General features: G+C 44.5%; 3 protein-coding genes across 6 annotated transcripts in view; all 3 read right to left on the reverse strand.

Annotated features, from left to right (window-relative positions):
* Positions 1 to 4582, reverse strand: part of LOC307076183 (protein MTSS 1-like) — a 61910-nt gene extending 57328 nt beyond the window's left edge. For all 4 annotated transcript variants that reach the window (XM_079737076.1, XM_079737075.1, XM_079737077.1 and 1 more), the window contains exons 1-2: positions 4469 to 4582; positions 2155 to 2216 (exon numbers count right to left, since the gene is read on the reverse strand). In XM_079737076.1, the coding sequence (XP_079593202.1) occupies positions 2155 to 2216; positions 4469 to 4540 (134 nt within the window). In that variant the 5' untranslated portion in view covers positions 4541 to 4582. The remainder of the gene's footprint in view (positions 1 to 2154; positions 2217 to 4468) is intronic.
* Positions 4583 to 5375: 793 nt separating this feature from the next.
* Positions 5376 to 13826, reverse strand: mal2 (mal, T cell differentiation protein 2). Its single transcript, XM_079756653.1, has 4 exons — positions 13535 to 13826; positions 12087 to 12257; positions 7946 to 8146; positions 5376 to 6861 (listed from the first exon to the last, which is right to left on the reverse strand). The coding sequence occupies exons 1-4, from the start codon at positions 13649 to 13651 to the stop codon at positions 6790 to 6792; spliced, it is 561 nt and encodes a 186-aa protein (XP_079612779.1). The 5' UTR covers positions 13652 to 13826; the 3' UTR covers positions 5376 to 6789.
* A 1527-nt stretch (positions 13827 to 15353) lies between these two features.
* Positions 15354 to 25560, reverse strand: colec10 (collectin sub-family member 10 (C-type lectin); the record flags this gene model as incomplete). The annotated part of the gene is made up of 8 exons (XM_079757976.1): positions 15354 to 15358; positions 15668 to 15911; positions 17003 to 17208; positions 17555 to 17650; positions 18047 to 18100; positions 19357 to 19428; positions 23198 to 23269; positions 25434 to 25560. 8 exons carry the CDS (start codon positions 25558 to 25560, stop codon positions 15354 to 15356), a joined length of 876 nt encoding a protein of 291 aa, XP_079614102.1.
* Between the last annotated feature and the right edge of the window lie 252 nt (positions 25561 to 25812).

Genomic DNA, 25812 nt, shown 5'->3' on the forward strand with positions numbered 1-25812 from the left:
CACTTGCCACAACACACGTGTGTGTGTGTGTGTGTGTGTGTGTGTGTGTGTGTGTGTGTGTGTGTGTGTGTGTGTGTGTGTGTGTGTGTGTGTGTGTGTGTGTGTGTGTGTGTGTGTGTGTGTGTGTGTGTGTGTGTGTGTGTGGGGGGGGACGGGACGACAAAGACCCTATTTGTACCCCAGAAATGACAGAACAGCCTAAAGACCATAATTGGTCGACTTCCTAGCTGCTTTGGGAGAGGGGGGGGAAATTACAGGGTGGCCCACCTCAGGATGTCACACACACGTCACACACTCTCTGGCCAGAGTGGTTGGCCACTCAGCAGCAGCCTTGGTTTATATGCCACTTCTAAACACAGTGTGTGTGTGTGTATGTGTGTGAGAGAGAAAGTGAGTGGTGGTGGCGGCAGTGATGGTAGGGGGGGCCTGGAAATTTTATTGGAACGCTTATGTGACACTTTCAAAGGGAGATTCTTATCAAGAAGGTGTCAGTTAACTAGAAATAGTAAGACAGTTGAATACAACAGATGCTGTTGATCCTGCCTTTTATAGGCCAAATATTCTCACGGCTTGCACCGACCTTTTGCTGGCAAAACAACACTCGTTGGGTGAATAGAACTAGACTCAGCATCAAGCTTCGCTGCATCGATCAGCTGTTGGCACTCGATTGTAAATCCTTGAGACATTAAACAAATATATCGGACTGTTTGGACACCGGGTACATGCCCATTAGAACAACAACCCCTGAAATGTATTGACGTCTTCGTTTGTCCACTTCAAGTCAAGCCAAGGCATAAAACTAGGTTACAATCTGGCAAGAGCGCTTAGTCCAGGCTCTTACTTAAAGGTACTAAAGCATAAGCAATAAATGCATGTAATGTGGATTTGAAGGGTTCTAGGCAATTGGGAGTCCATAAACCTGCCGGGACTGCGGGCTGTTCTCCAGGCGACAGCACTCACAGACTTTAAAACAAAGAATACATCCAGGATTGATCAACCTGTTCCCAAAACGGAGACGCACACTGTAAGCCCTTTCTCCTCCGTCTCCAGACAGTGACACCTCGGTGCCAAACAGACACAAGGGCTGCAGGCCTCAGATACCCAACAGAGTTCAAGCAAAGCCAGGTCACATATTTAACCCCGGAACAACGGTGAGACCGGACTAACATATCACCGTTAATCAGTCCTAATGCTTGGCATGGAGTAGCACGGGGCTGTGAGCCCTCCGGGCGGTATTGTTAAGACATTGAGGCCTTTGTGCGACTGTCGCTCCAAGTCTGTCTGCGCGCACGTGGAGCCTTCTGGAAACCTGTCGAGCGCAGTTAGCCACGACAGAATTTTTTCCGCGGCTGGGTTAACCGCGCGATGCGATTTCAGGAGGGTATGTCAGCGTTGGTTTGTCTAGGGACACGTGGCCACTTAAAGCCCACTAGCAGAAGTGGCTGACATGGACGGCCATTGTTAGCCGCCGACATCTTTTGTTGCTCAAAGAACGGAAAAGAAATACATCGGAAAGGGTGGGTGCTGGAATTTGCGAGAGTACAATAGACAGGCCGCTCTTTGATTGGACAAAATAAAATCAACCCTAATGAAGACTTGATAGAAGGGGGGGGGGGGGGGGGGGGGGGGGGGGGGAGTGTTAGACTGTGTGAGTCTTTGGAAGGACATTTGTGCTTTTATATAAGCCGTCACTGTGGGTTTGTCTGAGGACATCCGGGCACTGGAATAAGCCACAGACACTTAAGCCCATTGTGCGAGGCCACAAAGAGCAGAAGGACTTGAGACCGGATTCTCGCGTTTTTCCTTTGTGGAAAATGCCACGAAGGAGAACAGGGGCAAAATACGGGCTGTGTCTGTAGTGGTGTTACACAACAGAGTGTGTGGGCACGTTGAGGGCAAGGTAGGAGTTTAACCAGCATTTACATAACCTACCTGTTTGTTCAGGAGCACCGTGTTTACTCATAGCAAATCGTACAAACTGAGGCAGGACAAATTGTGAAATTTGATTAATCCCATTCAGGGGGATTTGTCCTGCAGGGTCACACCTGTCAGTTCTTGTTTTTGCCTATGGTGGTTTTCCATGGACTTAAGGTAAGCGCAGGACTGTTTGGCTGACAGACTCACACACACATGCACACACGAAGGCACACTCACCTGAGCTGGGACTGAAGCTTGCCGGCCTTGCTGATAAAGTCCTCCCAGATAGGATAGCTGCTCTGTGGGAGAACACAGGTGCAGGTACGGTCGGTCAGTCAGAGTGATGCAACAGATGGAGTCGCCCAGCCCAGCTGTATCATTTACCCCCCTCTGTCTTGCTCAAATTCATGGGGAGTGGGGGGGCCGGGTCTGTCGCGTTGCTGAACTAGACCGCCACAACTGTCTAATGGGTCTCTGGTTAGCCTGCGCTGCAGAGGGATGTGTGCTGGGACGGAACCAGAGGTCTTTTAGCTCTTGAAGTGCACGCAGGCGTGACTTGAGAATGGATTCTCACCCAGAACTCTGGGGACAGAGGCAACAGCGCTACCAACTGTTCCCCTTAAACCATAGCCGGAAATGTGCTAAAAACATCTTTGAACACACAGACACACACACACACACACACACACACACACACACACACACACACACACACACACACACACACACACACACACACACACACACACACACACACACACACACACACCTCACTAGCAGGATGATTATCATGTGTGCTACAAGGCCATGTGGCTGGCCAGGGCCACTCATTATGGGTCACTTATCGTCCCCAAAAAGCCTTGTGGCCCTTTAATTCTAACGTGTCGCAGGCACACTGCGGTAAACACCCTGGATTAGACACATTTCAACAGACTAAAGTGCAGTGGAGAAAAAACCCAAATGACTCATAGGATCTTTGATGGTGATTTGTGGTAATGTTGAACTTCCTAAAACCCAGTCCAACCAGTAGACACCAGGTTACCTAGATTAGAAGACGTGCATGCAGCCAAAGGGAAAAACAATACAAACAGAACCCAATGGAGGCACTTAGCATAAACTTCCTTAAAAGGGTGCTGACTTCCCTAAGCCAATATTGGCATAGTAATTGATACAGTAAGGTTAAACAGCCAATAAGAAATGCATTAATCTGCTAGTTGGCGTAACTTAAGTTCATTGAGGTAAAAGTCTAGCCTACATTTTGGAGTGCTGCACAATATTAGCCCTCAAAATGGGTCATGGATAGAAGATTCCCTACAATAAAAATAGTGTTCCTTTAATGAATGTGCCCCTCACGGGAAGCTGGATGTATTTTGGGTTCTGGGCTGAAATGAACAGAACAGAACCGATCAACTTTACAGTGAGAGGAAGAGCAGAACGCTCACAGGAGTCATTGAAGCGGAGGCGATGCGTGTTGGTAACATTTCTCGCTGATGCGCCAATAGCTCCACCGGCTTACAGAATGTCCTGTCATGCTGTGGAACATAACACGAAGCCACAGGTTGACCCTACACACTCATCTCTCATGTCTGTCAAATCCTCCCCTGGCCTGAGTCGGCCACCTGCAGTGACCTAGTCTGCTGTGTGCCTGCCTGTGCCACAGGGGTAACTGTACACAACAGACCATCTCTTCATCCTACCCACCATCGGGTGCTGCGACAGCTCCAGCTCTGATGCCTCGGGGCTTAATGTAAAGTTGAATGTTTCAGAGTCCATCTGACCGACTCATCCTACACTTGAGATACACTCGAAAATTGAAATAAAAAACTAATAAGAAAGCAAGAAAGAAAAATATTAGGCACACATTGTGTTATTCATCAATATGTAGTTGAATGTCGGTTGGAATTCCCGCTGTTTGAACTCGGGCCCCCCTTTTTAACTAACTTTGGGGACTCTCCAGTCGAGTCAGGGGCCATTTGATTTACGCACATGTCAAAGTGTGAGACTCCGGAGGGTCATCTTCTACCCTGCAAGCGACATTCCCAGGATTCCTCCAGGTGGCCAACAGCTGATGAATGAGACAGCCTTAATGGTTTCATCCGCGGAGCCATTTCGAAAATATGTCCACATGTCTAAAATGACATACCACTACTTTTGTGATTAGCTTGGCCTAAATGGTCCCTGCCAAATACACCAACACAATGCAAAGGTCAATTTAACAAAACAACATAAAAAGCGTTCTTTAGTATTCGAATTATCTATTTGGACTGGCCACCCATTACATACCACACTTTATGAGAATGAAAATCACTGCAACATAATAATGAATTTCCATTTATTTATTATTAAATATATCATTTTATATGACGAAATGTTTTTTGTATATCTATCCACAAGTACCGTTTAAGAAACAAAAAAAAATCTAATTACAGACTAGTGTTTGGGCGCCTTTGGACTCGCACTGTTTGATTGTGTGAAGACCATAAGGTGGTTCAAGGTCCTAATTGACTCCTTGTGTCCCAGATCAGACTCGTTTAATGCAAATTTTCCTTACTTTCATGTCTCCGATCACTGTCTGGAAGAGTCCTCCAAGTGCACTGCATTCCTTCTCGATCACAGCCTCCATTTTCAGGACCAACTCCAATGGTCAGTCCGACAAGTCGTCAGCCCCCTCTCCCCTCTCCAAGAACCCCCCCTCCACTCCAAAATAAAAGAAAACAGCTGGACCGTGTGTTGCACAGATTATTCTCACACAAAACACCTACAACTAAATCGTGATTATCTCGACAGTTCTTCCCGACAGCACGAATGAAAACGCAGCCCCTTTGCTTTGCAGGAGTAGTTTGAAACACACTCTTCAGAGCAGCGGTCCTCTTCGTCCGTCGTCCGCTTCAAGCCGAGAGGTCCGCGTCTGTTGCGGGAAAAGAGCGTTTTAAGTCCGCCTCTCGGGTCCAGGCCGCTCGGTGTACATCCATGGCGCAGCGGACGGAACCATATCGGGGTTTTCTTTATGAAATAATAGTTTTTAAACGAGGATAATCCGCGGTGTTTTGGACCTCGGATGGATTCCGTCCCCTCGGGTTGCACTACCTTCTCCGGCTTGTGTGTGTGGGAGAGGGAGGGGGAAGACGAGTAGAGGCAAGAGGTGAGGGACGCGCACAGCAGCACAGCACAGAGGCGCGTTCACGAGTTGTTATCATGAAGTTGACATGCCTTGATCTGAAATTGTAACTTCTGTTCAAGATTTAATGATCTGTTTGGGTGGAAATAGTTTTAAGTAGTTTTATATAGTATTATAAGACGAAAGAATGGTAGACTGCAGTGTTTAAACAAGTAGACGTCCGACTCATTGTACACTGATCTTAGTTGTAATCTGTTTTATTTGTGATAATTATACTTTAAATTGATTGATTCAATTAAGGAAAATAAAGAGGAGATTTAGAATAGATTCAGAACAAATGAATCGTATCTGGTTTTATATCTAGTTAGGGACATCTAGTGGTGGACCTGTGTCACTACAACCAAATGTTCTCTATTAACCCGGACGGAAATAACTCACTCCTATCTGGAACAGGATTCTAGTTTGTGGAGCTCGAGGACACCAAGATGTATACATACAAGATTTATACAAATAATATTAGGTACAAGTAGTCAACAACTATACCTGACCTCTTATAAGCATAGAAAATAAGTTGTTTTTCCCAACATGGACCATTATCTACAAGGTACTATTTCGTATTACTTTAATACTAGTCACAGGATGCAACAACAATTTTTATTACATGATTGTTATTCAAATTTAATTTAGTAAGATTCACAGCGGACAGCCTTGCAAAGGGCAAAAAAAACATATCATATATTTTATAAACTGAACAAAGCATGAATGTGAGTGATTATAGGAAAGCTATATGAAATGGCGAATCGTTAATTGGTGCAAATGAAAACGTAACAAATAAATCATCGAATGATCAGTCAGTAAATAAAGATAACAATTGTTTAACTGTTGGTCACCCAAGCAACCTACAAAGAGCTTTGCCTTTGCACCAAATTCCTATGACACAGCGGGAGGCCGGGACTCTGTTGATTATAAATCTTCTTCAGATTTAAATCACAAATCCACTTTGGATAGGTGTAGTTATTCAATAACTCTAGTTCTTTATTATAATAGCGGACGGACACGACACAAACTTTAGCACCTGAACAAGGAAAGTGGGAGGGGTTTGACTCCTACAATTTCACGTTCTTTCCAGCAGGCGGCGTCCCTCGTTACCTGTAGAATGACTTGTGACTATCTCCTTCTGGTCAATGATACAGTGGCACATGTTCAGAGGTAGTGGACAATATCAAAAGCAGATTTGGTCTGCGGCAGACCTACTTGTTTAAAATATAAAAAATGAAACAGAGAGTGTAGGTAACAGCAAATTAGCATGAAAAATCTCCATAATTAATTAGTCAAAATATCTATCTGCACTGCCTCAGTGTTGTTTGCGTAACAGCAGTCAAGCATGAAGACGTATCACAAAGAACAAGTCACAACAATTGTCAATTGTTATTTTCAACATATGCATTCAGTTTTGATCTATGTCTTATATATGCCCTATATTCTCAAGTTTATGCATGTAACGGGGTCAGGGAGAGTGAAAATAGTCTGGCTCACATCATATAAGCAGGTTATTTTGGTGATATATTACCTAAGCATACTCTTGTTTCCACTCAGGTAACAACCAAATACGAAGCGACCTGTACTGACCAACACAGAAGCTCTTCATAACGTGAACCAGAGCCCAGCACATTGTTACTGATATGAAAACATCATTAGACAAAGCTATGCAACGCTGGTGCCGGCGGAGGAGATGGAAGTGCGGTGGTTCCCGGTCACATCCGCCATCTTCTGAAGCCCATGAACAGGCTGCAGCCGTAGCATATTGTCACCACAAAGGCGAATATCTGGAGGAACCGACCCACAGGATAGAGAAGATTAGACATTTGCATTACATTTAAGGGTTTTTGCTGACCCTTTTATCCAAAACATCTTACACACATTCATTCACACATCGACAACGGAGTCAATCGCGCAGGGCGACAGCCAGCTCGTCTGAAGCAGTAATGGTGAGGCGTCTTGCTCAGAGACACCTCTATACACTATACTAGGTAGGTGGAGCTGGGGATCGAACTAACAACCTTTTGGTTACCAGCCAACCCGCTCTTCCTCCTGAGTTACTGTCACACCTGAAAGTAGACGTGCGCCAGAAAGTAGACGGCTATGTTTTGTATATGAAGTCGTCATAAACCGAATGTCATATATTTCATGGCGATTCTGTTCTATTCACGAGTGTGGTCGGTTTGAAATCCGTATTCAATATGTCTATTGAAACCTCCCATCCTTTTAAAGGTCTTGCTGTGTGCACACGGCCATCTGTGAGACCAAATCAAAGCCTGCAGGACCAGTTCACATGAGGACAGAGGCAGGACGACGGCTGGGCACCACCAACACAAAACCAGTCATAGGCCAGATAAACATTGTGTACTGTCGAACCTGCCACGTGGATAAGTGTTTTTTAAGGACCCGATATTGTTATGAAAAGTGACTGAGCTGGAAAAATGCATGTATATTTTCATCTACTTTCATAGGCACACACACACACTCTCCCTCACGCTATCTGTCGGTCTCTCTCTCTCTCTCTGTCTGTGAGTGTGTCTCTCTCTCTGTCTGTGTGTGTCTCTCTCTCTGTCTGTGTGTGTCTCTCTCTCTGTCTCTCGATCTCTCTCTCTCTCTCTCTCTCTTTCTTTATTTATCTCTCTCTCTCTGTCTCTCTTCCGTCTGTGTCTCTCTCTCTGTCTGTGTGTGTCTCTCTGTCTCTCTCTGTGTTTCTCACACACACACACACACACACACAAACAATTTTATCTTAACTTCGCAAGCTCTCCATGTAGGATTCAAACAGTATTTGAATCTCGGGTTGCCTCTTAGTCTAGAACCCAACACAGCATTGAAACGGGGATCTGCGGAAGCAGCCCCAACTGCACTCACCGTGGCCGCCACGTTAATACTGAATTGCCGCTGGTCCAGCACGGTGAACACGTTGCCCCGGGGGTAGGTGATACACACGAGCGTCTCAGTGCCATTGGGTTGCAGCTTGATGTGGGCGCCGCCGTTAGCTGCTGTGGTGGCCGCCTCCAACACGAAGGCCGCGAAGTAGAAGAGCAGAGCCACCAGGTGGTACAGCACGTCCTGGGAGGGAAGGCCAGGGAAGATCAATCAAGCACAGAGTCACGTCATCAAGGATATAGGCGATATACTAGATATAGAGTTACATTTACATTTGGGGCATTAAGCAGACGCTTTTATCCAAAGCTACTTACAATAAGAATTGTTCTACAGGTGTGTACAAGTTTTGTATTTAAGTCTGTATTTTGAGTATGTTTTAATTTTACGGCTTCAGCAATGCTCTCTCAATGTATGGTGTAGAGATTCTCCAGGTTTTAGCTCTGTTTTTTTTATACAGCTCAACCATTGCGCTCTGTCGCTAGTTGGAATGGTTTGGGTTTTTTTGCTCTCATATTAGTGATTGATCCGTCAAAAAGCTTGTATATGTATCTTCTATCTTTTATAATGGTTGGCTAACACCTAGCATAGACTTAACTCATTTGACCTTGAACTACTGACCCAGCGGCCATATTGGTAGCATGAGAGTGAGAGAGAGAGAGAGAGAGAGAGAGAGAGAGAGAGAGAGAGAGAGAGAGAGAGAGAGACAGACAGAGAGCCAAAGACAGGGAGAGAAACAGAGACAGAAAGAGAGTAAGAGAGTGTGCGAGGGAGAGAGACAGAGACCAAGAGAGGGAGACAAGGAAAGAGACAGAGAGAGACAGAAAGAGAGAGGGAGAGAGAGACAGCGTGTATTGTTGACGCGGTGTGCCTGGCAGAGACAACAGGCCGGGTCTTTGTTCATTTTTTTAGTTTTTTTTTGTTGGTCTGAGCTCATCACCCATGAAGTCATTGTTTTGGCGAAAACAAACAAGGGTACTTGCCCTCAGCACCCTGGGAGAAGGGACATTCTTAACACTAGATGACACAGAGCACACCCAGACATGTCGCCAAGTTACAGTACATTTGCATTATATGTGCAGAGGCATTTACTATCATCGAGGGGCTACATTTGCATGTGTTTGTGGTGTTTTATGAACACTCCCTTCTTTCATTTGTGTTGTTATAGTTTCTAACTATAATATTGCACAGTGTCCTCCATATGTTGTATTATGAGTAAGAAGCCTTTCCTGTTTTTAACTGTATTCACATGCATTGTGTTCACGAATACGAATACAGGCAATGCATGTGAATCCAATTAACTGCATTCACATGGATTGTATGTATATACTAACACAAATAGATCCAATCCATGTGAATACAGTTAACTGTATTCACAAATATTGTTTGTGTTTACTAATACGAATACATGCAATGCATGTGAACATATTAACAATGCATTGTATGCATTCATATTAGCGAACTCTCAGCCCTTTCATTGTTCTCTGTGGGATTTATCATGCCATGGACTGTGTTTAAACAATGCCAAGGTCATCTTTTTCCCCGATACGTTTTACAGTCCACTATGTACCGCAGGCAGACATGTTCTCTTCAAGACTGTGTAAGTTGCACTGGCTCAGAGCAGAAACAATCAGGCGTCATGCCCGCTGTTTTAATATGTCCCTGGCCTAGAATAGACAGCAGGCCGCCGGTAGAGATGTCAGATGATGCTACACAATAGGCGTTAAGCTTTCCAGACCTCGATTATTGACCTAGGAAACGAGTCAACAGTGAAAGTCAATGGCGGTAAAAGGATGAACTTAGCAGGTCAACAAAGACAGAATCAACCATGCTTAGTGTCACGGTGAAGACCTGGGTTAGCCTCTGGGTCAAATGTCACAAATCAATTTGGTGTGTCATGCTCTGTGTCTGGATGGTCATGTCATGTATAAGACTCAGCAGGGCTTACAGGTGCTAAAACACATACCGTTGTAAACATTAACCGATAACCTTTACATCACCGTCTTGTATAGCCAATACATGGGATAGAATAGCTAAATAATGTGTACCGATTTGCATTGCAACCTGTTGTGAGTTTCAGAGGAGCTCAGTGTTTGACAGAGTAACCTCTGGGTGCAGAACTAATCCCTAACCACCACAGGGCGAAATAAAATGACCTTTAGCTTGAACCTGGCTTAGTCATTAGTGGTTATTGTGTGTTTAAGCAGGCAGCTTGACAGTTTTACTAAGGCAAAGGGAGGGACCTGGTTTGTATGGTCAAACAAGTCAAAAACAGAGTAATGGCTGCCGTTGCACTTTTGTAATAGTCATTCACTTAGGGCCGAATTCTTTATACAGAGTACCAATCAAATTCAATTTTACAGTCATATGTCACTTGCGTTGTTTTATTTCATTATTGTAATTCAACACTGTCATTTTTGTTCCCATAAACTATCATAAGATGAATTGGATCACTGAGGTGCTACGTTTGCATGTGGCCATTGTGTTTCTATGAACCTTCCCTACTTTAATTTGTGGTGTTATATTTTCAAGTGTAACATTGCACAGTGTACCCCATTTCGATTTTTGTTCCATAAACTATCATTAGATGAATTGAGTGCAGAATGGCTTCAGAACATCACGTTGCCCCATGGCAGCAGGTCCCACCGCTTCTCTGGGACCTTATTAATCAAGTGTTAATAAATAGCCTCCAATGGAGGGACGGTTGCACCTCATGAAACTGAGTTTATTTTGAGGATACCTAAAAAAGCGCTTCTCCACGTCCCTTTGGGCTTCAACTGCTGGCACATTCTGTCTTTCTGTGGCAGAGCCAAAGCCTCGGGAACGTTTCCGTTGTGAAGTTTTTGATGTGAAGTTTTCGATGTGAAGTTTTCGATGTGAAGTTCTCATTCTGCCTACTACTGGTAAATGGTGTCCATCAACTGTTTGAGGTGGTTGAGCTGTTTAGGTTTTAGGGAATTGCACTAGATGGGAACCGCAAGGAGACATTCAAAACTTTAAAAGGTACTGCTCCATGTAATCTAATGCATGTCAAGATTAACTATTTAAATGTATGCGATAAAAAAATTAGATGTGATTGCATGTGCAAATATTCAAATGCCATTTAAATTCTTGTTCTGTGTAATGGGATTCTTATCTGTGGGGGGAAGGCAGCACTCCTGTTGAAAGCCACAGAGCTAAATTAGTGGCGTGGAAACTTTGCCTCTCTGTGACCGTTTGTCTTCAGCAGGAGAATAAACACCTCCCTAACAAAGAAGGTTTTAGTTTTCATTCATCGGCTTTGTTCAGAAACAACAAAGGCCTGATCAAGCGGCGGTTATCCTTTCTGGGGTATGTCTTAAGAAGCAGTCACACACAACCTGGAATATGAGTAGTGGTGTGTGTGTGTGTGTGTGTGTGTTTTCGTGTGGGTGTGTAACGGTGTGCAACAAGCTCAAGTTGCAACAAAGAACAAACAACAACACAACACAGCTACGCTGCTGGCACTATTGCGGCGGAAGGAAATAAGGGCCAGAGTTTGGTTTCCGTGGTGGTGACTTGGGAGGAAGAAACACAAAGTACTTTGCAAGTCTCAGTGCATGCGTGTCCGTGTGTGTGCGTGTGTGTGTGTGTGTGTGTGTGTGTGTGTGTGTGTGTGTGTGTGTGTGTGCGTGTGTGCGTGCGTGCGTGTGTGTGCGTGTGCTTTTAACAATGTTCAATGATGTAATTACTAAAGGTTTAACAGTTGGTTATCATCCTATTATTATCAGGGTTGATAATACTTGCACAACAAACTGGATTGAGAAAGCCCTCACTGGGTGCTACCTCTTTCCTTTACTACTCCCAAAATGACCCACCTTAAAATTCCTCATCGCCAACATATAAACGCAGCATTACACATGGAATTGGAAACCTAAAATAACTAACTACAAACTCCAAGTCGAGGTAGGATAGGAGCGTCTCGCCATGGTTGCTGTGAGCTAAACACCCTATGCATTCGTAACGTTAGTGGTTGTACATTCATTTTAATTGACTTAGGTTAAGAGTATGGCTCAAGTTTTCAGCGTTCAATTCGCAACCTTCCCATTTACACATTTCACCAAGGAATGAATCCTTCAGTCAGTTCAGCGGGTCAAGGTTTCCATACCAGGACGTTCCAGTCCGTGTTGATGCGGTCTGCCAGGCCGGTGATCAGCATTGCCAGGTAGGTAGAGGAGAGGGAGAAGGTGATGAGGGAGGTGAACATCACCCAGCCCTGCAACAGAGGAACGGGCACGTCGGAGGCAGCCACCAAGATCCATACCAGCCCCCCCAACACCTGTGGGGGAGAGAGGCACCGTGTGAATGCATTAATGTGGTTCAGACCGATCACCAACCTGTACACATCCGGTCTCAGGGCACTAATGGAGGGATGTTGTGGTTTTGACTTGGTTACATTGCCACATACTAATAATTGCCTTGAATCAAGACAAGAGTATAATGGTGTGAAAATTATAACTTGAAAAGGTCATGATGACTGATGACTGAGTTCTTATCTTACTATCACGTGTTAAAGACACCACGCTCCAACGTTCCATTTCCTCCCCGCCCTGTTTGTGTGTCTAATCTATTATGTCCTCATGAGGATCTTGAGAATCCGGTAATTTCCCTTTCTTTAGTGGTATTCTTAGTTCTACTGAAAAGTATTGTTTACTGAGGGCTGAAGAGTACTAGATGAACACTATGGTTCACGAAGGGAGAGACAGCTCACTGCCAGACGTATAGTTTTAGTTTACACCATGAGAACAGTCGGTGGTTCAAAGAAAGGTCATCATACATATTCAACACCCAGAACATTTAAACCCCTGCAGGGGTGAATATGGAGCGAATGAGGAGTGAGGTGAGAGGACATATAGAGCCAGATATCAAGCTGATATCAAATAACAACACAATCGGTACGAATTATTATTTTTTCTGAATTGAATGCAGCATATTCTCCAAAACATAATTTATGCTGAGGGATATTAATGTAAAATTCTAGTGCCAATATATTAATTTGTGACCCCTTTACCTAGTCAGACAGATGCACAGTAACGTGAGTTTTGAAATGTACCTTTGGATAAAACCTTTACTAAATCTACTTGTAATGTAATGTATTAACATTTCATCTCCTGTAGTGCAACGTCATGTCGACTAGTATGATTTAAGATGTTTAGAATTATAAACACACCACCTGGGTCGTAGTTCAGTGACACACTGGTGAGATAATAACGCTATTTGATGAGGACTGATAGGGCTACCTTGTTTAAACGCGGTGTTGCCTAGTTATATGTGAACCAATCAGAGATGGCCATTCCAATCGCTCAACTATGACATTTTTCCAACAGCATGGGCTACTTGTATGAGCACCCTTTAAAGTAACCAATCACTGGGTGAAGAACAAATGGATGCATTTTATTAACTGTGACACTAGTTATAATAGCATTACTTTCAGGCTGGCTTTTGGGCTGACACGGAACGGTAGGCTGTGGAAAAGCAGCCAGGGAATCACACTTTAATACATGCAAATGAGAGGAAAAACTGCCGTAAAAAGTCAAAAGAAGATGCATCACTTACAATTTCTAGACATATAAGCGCTCCGGAATACGTCCTCAGTATCTCCAGGCCCAAAGGTAGAGAGATAGTGGCCGCGGGGAACGCAGTGGCCGCGGGATTTGGAGCTGGTTCCGTCATTTTCTGCGCACTCTTTCCTTCTATCTTCCTCCTTTTCCCCGGGGATCCCCTAGAAGTGGCCTACTTTTCCCTCCTCTTCTCGCTCCCGGCCGCTTCCAGACGCACAGATGCCCTCCGTTTGGACAAAACGCACCAGATAAGAAATGGGCTTCCAGGGAAATTCCTCCGGAGTCATGTGTCCTCAAACTGGTCGGGCAGGTGCAGCGGCCACTCCCTGTGTCTCTCCTTCTCAGTGGCTCTGATCGGAGTCAGGCTGAGAGAGGATCCTGACTTGTAGCGTTACCACGGTCTATCGCAACGCAATTTCCGGTTTCTTACTTCCAATGTGCTGTGTATGCCAGCTAAAAGTAAAAAGAGGGAGAGTAATAGGAATATGAAAGAATAATAAGCCCAAGGAGATCCATATAAGAAAAAAGTTTTGACAAAGAATTTGAAGAAGCAATATCCAAATCATTTTACGGAAACAAATATTCCTCTGCCGGAAGTGCATCCCTCTTTCTCGTCTGCCGACCCTGACCCAATGTAACTGAAAGTCCCGCCCCCTCTCTCCAAGTCAATAACGCTCATTTGGAGCGTCCCGTTCTAGGGGCCCCGTCTCAGATGACACGGCCATCTGAGAACGAGTTTAATTTGGGCTATTATTTATTGTTTAAGATTAAGATAATGGATGCATTTTAGAAGGAGCCTACTTTCCTGTTGAAAGCATGAGATTGTTTGAAAGGGATTCTACATTGTTCGAAACACAATGACCAAGGCCTACTTATTAACTTTATAAGCATTGAGTCGCTTTAGGAAGGTAAATATTTGCTTAACTGTGTGTAAATTCCAAGGTTAGAGGCAGCAGAGATTTACAGATTCTGAGGTTTTAAACAGCTAAATGTTTCCTTGTAAGTCTTTTGAATTAAACATTTATATTTTTATGAAGTATATTTTCCCACTATAACATTATATATTATGTAATGATTTTATGCAATATATTTTTTAAAAAAAAACTAAGTTGGTATCTTTTCAAAATCCTGTTTTGAAGATAGAGCGACTGCCAGCCATTGTTAATGGTCTGCTCGATTTTTCCAAAAAATATAGACGGCCACTGTTGACATAACCTTAGAAAAGGGCAGCTGGCACACAGCATAGTATTTCGTTTCTGTCTAGCTCCTAGTGAAAAGGCCTTCCCCCAATGTTAGTAGAATCAATACGATCTGGGAGTGTTGATCTGCTTTATTAAAACCCATGGTGTTGCTAGCCCATTGCGGAACTGTATCCCAGAGAGACAGGACTGGCTGTTTATTTTTCATTAGCGACTGTTATTTAAACATGGAGGAAAGGGCATAAAAATAAGTGGGAGGACGTGTTGCTGTTTTCGCCTCAGCCTCGTACACTGAAAGAGCTCTCTGTTATGGTCTATTAGGGAGAAACTTGACTTTACTCGTATTCACTTCGCCTCTTTTAATCCCTTATCTGCATCTATTTGTTAACAATAATTATATATTTCTCACTTTTAAGAACACACAAAAGGAAAAATTAACACCTTTGCAATACTGCAAGAGCGAAGTTGTAGATAATCAGATTAAGGATAAAAATAAAAGATGAGTACACACAAACAAGCAACAAAACATTTTTTTACATTTATTTTCATGAAAATAATAACGTGTGTCTGCGAACAATCCATGAAAGGGTTAATTTGACCGTGGCGTTTAAAACGTCAAGCTTGTGGGGTCAATTGCAGTGTAAGCATCACATTGAGGAAAAAGAGAGGGAAAATAGAGCAACAAACAAAACGTCAGTTGGCGTGTCTACAGATAGACGGCCATCTTGGATTCCAAAGGAGGAGCCCCCTTTGGCATCTCCGCTCATCAGACCACTCCTCCCATCAACCTTGCGTGGCACCACCACCCCCACCTCCACCAGCAACACCACCTCCTCCACCAGCAACACTACCACCACCACTATCACCAGCAACAGCACCACCACTACCACCAGCAACAGCACTACTACTACCACCAGCACCACCACTACCTCCACCTCCACCTCCACCTCCTCCACCAGCAGCACCAACTCTTCCCCTGGTCTTGGGGAACTCACAGATGTAGAACATGGCGAGGTTGCAGGCCGCGGGGCTCCAGCTGCCGGTGTTGAGCAACTCCACGCAGCTGGAGCTGTTGGTGCCGCTGGGGGGCCCCTGGCCCGGGCCCCAGGCGGCGAAGCCCTCCAGAGGGCTGGAGTCCGCGTAGACGTACTCCTCCTGGGTCGTGTTGCCGTTCTGGGGACGCGGTGGAGGAACGTTATTTAGAGTTTCCAGAAGTTTCCAGAAGCACACTGCGGAACCACCTCAAGGGAAGGCTTACATTGACATTCACATTTATATTCATATTATATTATATATATATATATTTATATATGAAACATTTTTATTTTTATTCAGGGCATTTAACAGACAATTTTATCCAAAGTGACTCACAATAAGTAGATTTTACAGAAGAAAGAGAATCAATATATTGCTTAAGTGCTTAAAACTATTTCACTCGGGACTCTTTCGCCTAGCAGCCATGTTGGCTGTCAGCGCTAGCTCGCTGGGGGGCAGTGAGGAAGGAACTGGGACCGAGATGGAACCAAGATGACTGCTTAGGGAAATGAGGCCCGTTTGAAAAGTTGTGTATGCCATCCCTTGGGCTGGTTCTCCCGTGAGCTCTGTTTGGCATTGTCTGGTGTGGGGAGGGGGTTTCTAACGGGAAAGCCCCACATGTGAACTCAATTCTGGAGATACACAGGAACTCAAAACACAGCTTGTTGAGTTGAAACTGTTTCTCATTGGCTCAAATTGATACCAGGACAAGTGACATCACCAGGCCCCGATTCAAGCCAATCGCAGTCTTGCAATTCTTTTTTCTACCCAGCGTTGGCGCTGTTGCTGAGGAATGATTTGAATTAATCAAAACAAACTCAGCGACTATCTACCTTCTTTAAACATCCTTTTCCCACTCGTTGCTCAATCAAGGCCTTGTTACCAAGATCAGTTTGCATCCCTTCATTATTGTAATAATAATTAAAATATTTGAATGGGCTTTTTAAATGCAAAAACATATAATGCATACAATCGACAAGACCACGAATGATTCCTACAAAAGAGATACAATGATAAAAATTAAAATTAAATAAGAAATAAAGTAGTTATCACACACATTAAAGAGATTGTCAATCAATCTGTCTTCCGATGTTTCTGTGTCCCTAGCCGGGAATTCTAAGTCAAAGTAGTCCAACTTCACAATTAGGAATGTGAGGTTGGACTTATAGAAGTCTGTCCTCTACGTCCAAACCTGCCTCTCATTGGCTGCGTGTCGCCGGTCCACTCACCGCGCCCCGGCCCCGCAGGCCGATGAACACTGCGGTGAGGCCCGAGCCGCTGACGTAGTCGGCCAGCAGGCGGTTGGAGTCCCTGGTCTTGGGCATGGCCAGCGCCCCGCCCCTGAGCCGACAGCTGACCCGGGCCTCCGCGAAGGCCCGGGACTCCGTCACCAGCAGGTAGTACCGCTCCTCCGTCTCCCTCAGGCCCAAGAGCACTACGGCAGGCGACAGGGGTTATTATCGGTCCCTTTTGATTCCTTCTGTGTGTACACAGTTCTACTAGTGTTCAGGTTCAAGTCCAAAGGGTTTGAGCGGTGCAGGTAAGTGGTGAGAGGGCACAGGGTGGTATGAACACAAGAGATGGGTTTCATTTTGTTAGGAAGAGATAATGTTACAGATGTCTTCTTGCTTTTACGACTTGAACTATGGCCCAATATTTGAACAATTTATTTTGAACTAGGTCCATGTATTGTCCCAATATGACTCAATATTTAATATCATAACCTGGATTAGGCATTTGTTACCCAACATGTTCACACAAATACTGGACTTTTAATATACCGTTCTTTATAAATTTGAGAGCGTTTTGCAGTCGTCTGATGTTGATGTCCAGCTGTCCCACCACCTTCCGGTACCTCCCACAGTCACAGGTCGTACCTGAGGGGTTCAACACACAACCTCTCATCCTCTGCTCTTCACCCTTCAGACACACGGGTCATGCATTGTATCGTATCGATCATATGCTGGACTCTAGATCTTAAATGGCGTGTTTTGAACCAGGTCAGGGAGTTTTGGATCCAGAACAACAGAAGAGCAGAATCTAAACCTCATGTTCTCGCTGCTAGGTTTAGATTTGGGTTAAGCTCCATTCACAGGCCACTCCTTCTGTGTTACAACATCATGATTCATCATTGCGGCAAGCCACTAATTTAACTCGTTTTTATGAGTAGACATGCTGCTGATACATAATAATTCAGATGTTATAGTTTTTTATTCATGCTAGAACTCTAGTTATTAATCATGACTCATTTTATTGTATATGATTAGAATCACCAGGTTTTCCTTGTATTCCAGATGGTCCAGTCCAGCCCGTAACACCTTTCTCACCTACAAGATAAATTAAAACACACAAAATCAGCTCAATGTAAGACCTCCACCGTCCAGGCCATTTATTGTCCTTGTCTAGTTTTACATTGTGTCTGATGGAGACATGACACATGGCAGTAGCTTGGTGTAGTCATTACATGACACCACTAGATGGCAGTGCCACACCCAGAGTAGAAATAATACTGGATGCCTGGTTTTACATAACATGACGCTATCCCAGACGGCAGTTACACATTTAGGGGAAGTGGTAAACACACAAAAACTACCCTGGTTGTTTTTTGTTTGAGGAAGAGACCACGTTGTACCTGAAGTGTACCTGGGCTGTAACTGTGATTTCTCTCTAACCGCCATTTGCAGACCTTTCCAACAGAGTCACATACAACAAACTGAAATTCAGAATGCTGTTTTTATATGATGTAGTTGTAGCTTACCCTAACCCTGGTTTTATGAAGATGCAATAGAAAAGATAGATTGCGCCTTTCAACCTATAGCTGCCTCTTGGCTAGGCTATGACATAAAGGTTGGAAACGTTAATACTTAATAAGTAGAGCTTTTGAAATGTATTCCCATGAATGGTATATTAAATACTCAAATTGCCAATACTTAAATACCAAAATACCAATGCACAGTTCCATCATATCTTCAAACGAGACATTCAAAAGTCCTGCCACATATTTAATTGTTGATTCTGGGCTTGGTTGCTTATTTATTTTAAGCTAAAGTTTATTTTTTTAATGTAATATTTTAGCTCATTGTCCTTTGTGTGGAAGTCGGATCACATTTAAAGACCAACAACACACATACAAATATAACAAAAAGAACAGTTTTCAAATGCCAGTGATGGCAAGGACATTGGGTCCACATATTGTCTGCCTGGGATATCTTTGTCTATGTGAAGAGAGTTCTGTTCTATTTGGCATAGATCTATGTGTAGCCTGCTAGACCGAGGCCTGAGAAGGCCCTAACCTCCTCAATGTTATACATACACCCATATTACTAGGTAAGAAGGGCTTATCTCGGTTATTAACCTGATGTTTAACTATATGTTCCACAACATGTTGCAATTATAACCTTATTACTCTCCTACATTGTTGGACACACAAGATCCTCAAAGATGATCCCTTAAGTTTGTGTTGTTGTAATGACAACGGAGACATCCAGAGAGATTAAGCTGAGGAAGCTTTGGAAGGAGAGGAAGAACCATTGCAGTGGTATCAGATCATGGCTCTTTTTCTTTTTTTAAATCGCTGTCATACCTCTGTCTCCTATTGGCCCCATCTTTCCCATGTGACCACGCTCTCCCAGAAGACCTGTCTCTCCTGGGGCCCCTGTATGGAGAGAGAGAGAGAGAGAGAGAGAGAGAGTGCAGAGACAGAGAGAGAGTGCAGAGACAGGGTGACAGGCATGGAGCTAACGATTTTGAGAAAGAAAATAAGTGAGTAAAAATAAATATATGTCTTGTAGATGTTAATAATCAGAGATTACACATTATATGAATATGTAGAATTCATATCAGACACCAGATTACACATCACTGACCTTAAGTCACCAGTGGGTTATGGATAGTTAGCGCAGGTTAACAACATTACCAACTTGTTAATGTTACTCAGCGATTGAGAGGAATTGTAAAGTCTGCTAGAGAGGATATGAAAAGCATAACTTCAATTTGAGAAGAGTTGGGTAGACAGGTTTTCCTGGAGGATCCCCAAGTGAGTATATTTCCTTAGGAAATTATCCGTCAGAACCCTCAGAAGAAATGAACAAAACTCTAAGGGACACATCACATTAACCGAGTTGCAATTCACAGGGATTTTCTTGTCCTCGTGCAGAGAAAAGCAAAGTACTTTGCACAGCCATGTGGAGCCTTAAGGCGCATACAAAGACGTTGAGCCTCTAAATGACTCCCTTTCCCCACTTTTCCACTTCTTCGCTTCCCACAGGAGCAGCTGGCAGGAGGCGTGAGGCATGAGGAACTGTGTGAGGTCCTGGAGGGCTTCAGTTCTCCTCGTGGACATGTGGGGGATTCTGATATCTAACCCACACTCAAGCTCAGAACCAGCTCTGACAAGAACAACAGGGACACATCATTATGGTAATGAATCTGATAGAGACCGGGTTTAACTTATGGGTTGCAGCCAGAAAGGGGGCCAGCTACTCATAATCAATAATAATAATAATAATAATAATTCATGATTATGAATTAATAGTGCCACCTTAGGTGACAAGAGTTAAACTCACTGTCCGAGAAAGTGTCAAGCCTACATTGGCAAGGACCATAAACAGATACCGATACACCAAACATCTTGACCATTGAAACACTAAAACAGACACATACACACAACACATGCACGTACACACACACACACACACACACACACACACACACACACACACACACACACACACACACCAATACCACAGATATAGGCCGATACACCATGTTAACCATTGAAACACAATAAAACAGACCCATCCAGACAAGCACACTAACGTACGCCCATACACACACACACACATACACACACACACACACACACACACACACACACACACACACACACACACACACAAACACACACACAGAAACACACACACAGCTTAATATTACTAGAGATTCAAGGGCTTGCCTCAGTGACTGTGGTAAAGAACACATACTGTTTTTGTACTTTCAAAGCTGTTACAACATGACCTGTTACAGCCTGTAGGCTATGTATACAAAGTATAGCGCGCACACGCACACACACACACACACACACACACACACATACACACACACACACACACACACACACACACACACACACACACACACACACACAAACACCCTGGTCAACCAGTGACACCCATAATGGGATAAGCAACCACGTGGAGGAAATAATAATCAGGGGGAAGACCATTATGATAATCGTATATTTTCTTATGCAAATTAAATTCAGTCAGTTTGTCCCATTAGCTCCTAGAGTCCCTCTTCAAGTAAAGCCATTCTGAGGGATTTTTGTGATTTTCCCAGGAGTGTGCTTGCCAGTTTAACGGTCTGTCTAAACTTCCAGAGATAACACTCGCCTATCACTGCAGTGTTTTTCACTTAATCACCCTTGAGTCTCTAACTGGAATAACGACCGGACACTCCAGCTGCTGCCGAGTTAAACGAGGGCGTCTAACGTCCAACACAACACATTTCACCCTTACTTAGCAGACTCGCACCTGAACAGATCTGAGGAATGCTGCGCGCGCACAAAACTGAATCCACTAATGACCTGCAAAGAACCCAAACAACCAAAAAAATCATTTCAGTACTCAAGGGAAATGTTGTTGGAGGCCTACCTGGCATTTGGGCATTGCAATTAAATACAAACCGTTATTCTGGTAACGGTTGGTCTTTAGAAAAATCCATCTGTCTGTTGCAGGGAAATTTATCGGGAGGAAATTCCACCACATTATCTTGAGCAGGTTGTGACGGGGCGGTGGCACACGCTCCGTGCCAAATAAATCACTGGCAGCGTAACTCCGTCAGTTAGCGGCTTTCGAAAGACAAATAAAAACATTTCTGTAGCGAGACGGCGGGGAAGGGAAGGTTTTGTAATTTCCTGTTGAACAGAGAGTATGTACGTGTGCCTTTGCACATGGTTGCGCTGACATGATGCATGCCAGCAGCAGCGCGCGGGAGCCTACTGTCGTGCGTGACCGCCGGAAACATAAACACAAGGAAACCATAATGACGAGGGGTGCCGCGCGGTGGAAATGAAAAGCCGCGTTGGAGACTTGGATGTGTCATGAAGAAAGGGTGGAGGTGAAAAGTTGAAGCGTGGAGGCAGAACTGTTTCTTTTCCTTCCCTCTCACGCACGCACTTTGGAAATGACTCAAAGTATCCTGGCTTCTGTATATCCCACAAGTTGGTGCCCGAAAGAGCACAGACCTGTGTGATTTAGGTCTGCGTGCGTGCTTGTGTGTGTGTGTGTGTGTGTGTGTGTGTGTGTGTGTGTGTGTGTGTATCTGTTTGTTTGTTTTAGTGTGTGTTTCACCGTGTGTGTGACTGTGTGCGGATGCACCTGTGCATGCAACCATGTGTGTGTGTGTGTATATGTTTGGAAAATATATTTGTATGCCCGCGTGTGTGTGCCTGCGCACCTGTGCATACACCTGTGTGTGTGTGTGTGTGTGTGTGTGTGTGTGTGTGTGTCTGTGTGTGTGTTTGTGTGTGACTGTGTGTGTGCCGGTACATCAATTGAATGTGTGTATTGACTGCCATGTTGGGGTGTACCAATACAGTATCCATAACACACGATGAGGCGCCTCTGCCTTCCTCAGCGGTGGAAACACCTGGGGTTTCCTACCCCACCACCCAGGGGCTGTCTGACTCTGCTTCCCACCACAGAGGAGAGAGGATACCGCTCGGCACAGCTGACCTGGGTTATCCAAGTACGGCTCACATACCAGCAAAACAAAGCACTAAATCCAGCAAAGTGTCACTTTTCATGTTAGAAATAATCGTGCATATCCTGTATTTACGGGATGAGCCAGTGCAATCTTATACGGGCCTACACCATGAGGATATGTTATTAAAGGTATTAGCTGGGAATTTTCCTTTGCAAAACATTGATTTGACTTTAACATGTATTTAAAGGTTAACATACCTTCTGGATCGTTCCCTTTATTTTCAAGCAAAGAATGTAGAGTTTGTGTTTAAACTGTGTAAATGCTCTGCTTACAAAACAACAGACGCAAACAAACAGCTGGGAGGATGAGCGGCAATCACTGCCGAGATTAATAGAACAATGGACGGCAATAAAGTGTGTAATTATCGGTGGAGGACGGTGACATTACACTCAGCTGCTGTGTCACACGACAAAAACACTAACTCATCCAGAAAGAGTGATCATCAGAGAGATGAATGGAGAATATCAACAAAGTGTGTTTTAACTTCAACATAAAGGGCGGAAAATCTACCAAGACCACAGGTCCTCTCCTGAGATGTGTTCTGGGGACGGGGCCAGGTCTCGGGCTGGTGATGGATCCTGCAGACCGTATGGGGCTGTGGTCGCTCGCTCCAACAGTTCTTCCACCAGCACACACTGAAGTAATGGGATGATAGTTACCTCGGGCTCCTGGGGGCCCCAGCTTCCCCTGGGTCCCTTGCTCTCCAACGTCTCCAGCTTCCCCCTTGTCTCCTGGAAACAAGTTCAGGTAGAGCTGTCTGGTCTGAGTCAGAGTAACAACTAGCGGTAGTAGTAGCTGTACAGTACGATAGCAGTGATAGTGGTTGTATTGGTGGAAGCAGTAGTGGAAGTAGTAGTAGTAGTAGTAGTAGTAGTAGTAGTATTGTCGCAGTAATAAACATGATGTTGATTATAAGAGAGCCTGTTATCTTACTCATTTTGAGTACCAAACATTTGAATAAATGATAACGTCGGGCCCCCGACCTCGACCACAAACACACAAACACGCACATGCTTGCGCACATACAAACACACACATGCACAGACACACACACACACACTGTCTGATGAGTCTTGTGTAAATAGTCTCTCAATGTTGAACAGCAGCTGTTCAAATAATAATTTCCACACTGGCACTGAGTGAACCACTCACACAGACAAAACAACCTCTGGGAGTACGCGCCTTCCTTCGGTTCCTTCCGCAGGTGAGCGTACTGTGACGTCACCGTCAAGTCTATTGCTGGGTTCCTGTGAGAGCTCACAAGGAACCCAAAGAGGTGTTGTTTTACACTGAGCAGAACGAGTGCAACAATATTACTCCCAATAAAAACGATGCGATTTTGCACCTCTAAGGAGGAGGATTAGAGCCACATGTGACAATTTTTTGGGGGGTTCTGACTTTAATCTCAGAATTGTGATTTCAGAATTCAGATTTTTATCCTGACTTTACACCTTATCCTCTTCCATACACCTCGTACGATAAAAATGTAGCAGGAAAAACAAGAGAGATGACATAGAATTGCTTTGTGTATTCAGGAGAGGCAGTATAAACACGTTACACAAGGAAGGCCCAATGCCGTCGGAGACACCCTGATCTGATCTATCGTCGGGAACACTCCATGCTGTTCTGTTCCGTCGTCGGGAACACCCTGGGTATGAACTGTTCCTCTCCAGACACCCTGCATACTGTGTTCCTCCCCCTGTGGTCCAGCTGTTGACCCCCCCCTCCCCCCCCCCCCCCCCCCAGCCTCAACCCACAGGCCATGAGCTCATTGAACTATTACCAGCCTTCACCACCACCCCAGGAATCCACTTCACCCACAGACCCACAGACCCCTGATCCAGACCTGGAACTGACCTGCCATTTCGAGGCAAACTGTGTTCACCATTAACTAAATTTATCCCTATTTCCCTTTTATTTATATACCGAGGCAAGCCCGCCTTTGAACCCGTTACGTGCGGAAGTAACCCTTAGCTTTTCAAGGCCTTGGCTGCTCGTTTTTGTACATAGCGTTGTCAAACCGCCCAGATCGGACTGATGAAACGGTAATCCGTTATACAAGTCGGAGTGGGGTTTCGCTGGCTGGGTGGGTTTACGAGGGTCTGTCTGTCGTCTCCACTCGGTTACTGCTGTCTGCATCAGCGGGAGGTCTTCCACAGAAACCCGCTACTGGATGCTATTAAAGGGGGGGGCAGGGGTTCGCTGCTAAGGAACTGTGCGGTGGAAGTAGCTAACCGCTAGCTAACGAGCTACAGGGCATAATGTTCTCGCTGCCTCTTTAAACTCAGAGCTCATTATGGGTGGGTGGTTTTATTCACACTAGTGGGTGAACAGACCGCTGGCAGTGTGGACTCGGTTTTCATCTGATCTGTCGTTGTTTTGGGGAAATTCTGCTAAAAAGATTGAACACATTCCGTAGTTTCGTACTTACTGTTTTTCGCGTGGGTACATGTTTCACAGGAGGATTGCAAAATCGTTTTACGAAGCAAAAGTATTTTAACATTTTACACATTGAATAAATTAAATGAAAATATTAATATAGAGAAGGTGGCGGTTGTCAGCCAAAGTTAATAGAAAATGTTCTAGTCCGTTAGTAAAATATATTTGTTTGACACATGGCCTTGCTTCCCAGATTTTCTTTGGCTGAAATATGAAATGTTTTGGGACATGGTGAATGGCTGGATGTAAGATAAGGGAAGGAGAGACCACCGTGGGAATCAGTTTTCTAAAATATAGTATTTTCCAGGGACTTCAAACATTCAAGGCAAACCACAAATGCACTAACAGACACACAGTCACGCAAACATACACACACACACACACACATGCACACACACACACACACACACACACACACACACATACAACATGCACTGTCCGCCCAAGTCTCCTTACCTTTAGGTCCAGGTAGTAAAACGCTATTGCACACCTCAGGAGAGCCACAGGAGCCAATGAGCTCCATCAGGCTCAACAGATTGACCAATAACAGCAGTCTCCTCCAAAGCCCTCTTCTCACCGTCATCTCCTGAGTCGTGATCCAACGAGAGCAGGGAAAACTAAGAAAGATAGGAAAGACAGCAAGGCGCTAGGTCCAGTTCTTGATGGTATTAGCAGGCTCTGAAGCAGCTACTACTGGTCAAACAGGGATGATGGCCAGCTCTGGGTTCAGCGGACGACGCTGGTTCAGAGTGTTGTTATAACACGACCAATGAGAATAGATCAGAACAGCACTTGTGTTTACAGAAGACACACACACACACATCAACTCAAGATA

This window comes from Pollachius pollachius, assembly GCF_949987615.1.
Source record: "Pollachius pollachius genome assembly, chromosome: 1".
NCBI classification, from domain to species: Eukaryota; Metazoa; Chordata; class Actinopteri; order Gadiformes; family Gadidae; genus Pollachius; species Pollachius pollachius.

Excerpts from the sequence above, each read along its gene's own strand:
- mal2 (XM_079756653.1), bottom strand. The coding sequence starts at position 13,651 with ATGACGGAACCAGCTCCAAATCCCGCGGCCACTGCGTTCCCCGCGGCC. Across the intron at positions 12,258-13,534 it reads CGCTTATATGTCTAGAAATT|GTGTTGGGGGGGCTGGTATG; the intron begins GTAAGTGATGCA and ends TCTCCCCCACAG. Across the intron at positions 8,147-12,086 it reads ACACGGACTGGAACGTCCTG|GACGTGCTGTACCACCTGGT; the intron begins GTATGGAAACCT and ends CTTCCCTCCCAG.